The sequence below is a fragment of the Prunus mume genome, linkage group LG5 (assembly GCF_029339155.1).
Source record: "Prunus mume cultivar Tortuosa linkage group LG5, ASM2933915v1, whole genome shotgun sequence".
Classification (NCBI taxonomy): Eukaryota; Viridiplantae; Streptophyta; class Magnoliopsida; order Rosales; family Rosaceae; genus Prunus; species Prunus mume.
The window spans coordinates 20856206-20858245 of NC_142702.1; the positions used below are offsets into that span (position 1 = coordinate 20856206).

The window sequence follows — 2040 nt, forward strand, 5'->3', positions numbered from 1 at the left end:
AAAATCTCAAAAACCCTCCTTCGGATTTTCAAATTTCAAAAAATCCCTGACGTCGAAATAAAAGCACAATTACCCTCCGAATCAACCCCAACCTGATTTTGACACACACCATCGTCGCTCACACTCTCTCACTCTCTCACTCTCTCTCCCTCTGGATTTGAGACATGGCGTTGAAAGAGCGTCAGGGCTCCGAAAGCGGACCCGACCCAGAAGAGCTGGAGGTGCTGGAGTGTGAAGTGAAGGAAATGGCAGAGAAGATTTTAGAGTACAGAGCCAGTTTACCAGATCAGCTCAAGAACACCTTCGCCTCAATTCTCGCTTCTCAGAAACTCGTTTTTCTGAATGGGTCGGATCCTGGGACTTCCGGAGCTCCGAATTCGGGTGCATTTCTTTTAACTTCTTGTTGTGTTCTGTATACTTTTTAGGGTTGTTGGATAATGAATGCCGTGGTTCTCAGATCAGAGTGATATTGTTTGAAAACTTTTAACGTCTGGTTGGTAGCTAGGGAAAACGAGGTTGGGATTGAGAACGAAAAGTTGGGTCTTTTTAGACATGATTTATTTGGGTTTCTCAGAAATTTCAGAATCAAAATTGGGTCTTTTGTGAAAAGAGTGAAGTAAGGTAAAGTGTGCGTGTTAGGAAACAGAAAGACTCCCTAGCTTGGAAAATGTCAAGAATTATAACTTGAGGCTCATTTCTTTTCATATAATTTTGGTTTGCACAGAAGATGGAAGCTTGGTACAAGGAACCCCCTTTTGGGAGCCCAAGTGGGATTTTAATTTTCTTTGGTGACTGCAAAGATATTTGAATGGATTTTTATGTTTCTGTGGCAATAACGATATAAATAGGAAAGCTTGTGTTGGCATAGTGTTTAAGGCATCCATCTTTTGTGGTAGTGATCATACTAGCATTAGTGCTTTCACACACCAGACATGGCTGATTTTGATGCTGTGCCTCTTTTGCCATCTCAAGAAAGGAGACTCATTGGTGGAAATGCTTACTTGAGAGATAAAATTCCTCTCCCTTGTATTATGCTCTTTGAAGAACGGGGGAAATCAGTGAACCAACGGTATGTTGCTATGTTGCATAGCAATACTGATGGATGAATGTTATTGAAGGCAAGATTGGTGGTAGTCACCGTGTGAAAGTGGTCGTCTTAGTTGAATTCATTGTAGCACACAAGTGGTGATGATGTCTTTTTTATGTAGTTGAATATATGGCTATTGTTTGGCACAGGCTGCAGGGGTGAACTATTTTATGATTGTGACGGTGAAAATGTTGAGTTATAAATTACAATGGTAGGACTGTGATAGTAAAAGCAATAGCTTTTGTTTCAACTAGGTTTCCCCCTTTCTCTATTGGTGTTGCTTGATTAAAGTTTTGAAATAACCATCTCTAAGAAACTGTTGTATGGTTTTTTGCTCATAGATTGGTGCTTTATTTGCCTGGCGTAGAATTTCTTTCGTCTGTCATTAAAACCTTTTCCATGATTTCCTTTATTACCTTGATTGGGTATGCCTATACACTCTTTGTTTTCAGTGCCTAATTATCCCCCAAAGTTAGAAAAGAAAGGTAGTATGGAATTTCCTTTTTTTAGGTAAATGTCCTGTTGTGGTTGAAGCACTTAACAACTTATATTTTGCAGGTGCAGGTCAAGTTGCTTCTAATAAGGGGGCATTACTGGCTGATGGAGATAAGACTTCCGAGAAGTTGCGATTGTTTAGAGATAAACTTTCCAGCAATGTTGCTGCCTTGCCTATTGTTTTGAAGAGGATGACAGAGTGTATTTCAAAGATTGACAATTTAGACTCTGAAAACATAATCATACATCCTGCATTTAAAAAGAAAAGGACTAGTTGACTGAGTTTTCAACCCTTGAAAGGCTGCTGTATCACCTGTTGATTGATGTAGAATGACACATGTTTTGAAATTTGATCAAATTTGATTCGTACGATCAAAACTCGTATATGATGATGTAATTACTCAAGAAAAGCGTGCTTTGAAGTATAACATAATATGCTGTTGCAAATTTCCCAGAAA

At 39.0% G+C, this 2040-nt stretch overlaps 1 protein-coding gene across 2 annotated transcripts; it reads left to right on the forward strand.

Moving 5' to 3' along the window:
* Positions 1-58: 58 nt before the first annotated feature.
* LOC103331995 (uncharacterized) lies at positions 59-2040 on the forward strand. 2 transcript variants are annotated; one of them, XM_008234685.3, is made up of 2 exons: positions 59-381; positions 1646-2040. In XM_008234685.3, the coding sequence occupies exons 1-2, from the start codon at positions 165-167 to the stop codon at positions 1858-1860; spliced, it is 432 nt and encodes a 143-aa protein (XP_008232907.2). In that variant the 5' UTR covers positions 59-164; the 3' UTR covers positions 1861-2040. The 2 variants fall into 2 exon arrangements, with proteins under 2 accessions (XP_008232907.2, XP_008232908.2); XM_008234686.3 differs by having other exon boundaries at positions 1652-2040.

Excerpts from the sequence above, each read along its gene's own strand:
- LOC103331995 (XM_008234685.3), top strand. The coding sequence starts at position 165 with ATGGCGTTGAAAGAGCGTCAGGGCTCCGAAAGCGGACCCGACCCAGAA. Across the intron at positions 382-1,645 it reads TTCCGGAGCTCCGAATTCGG|GTGCAGGTCAAGTTGCTTCT; the intron begins GTGCATTTCTTT and ends TATATTTTGCAG.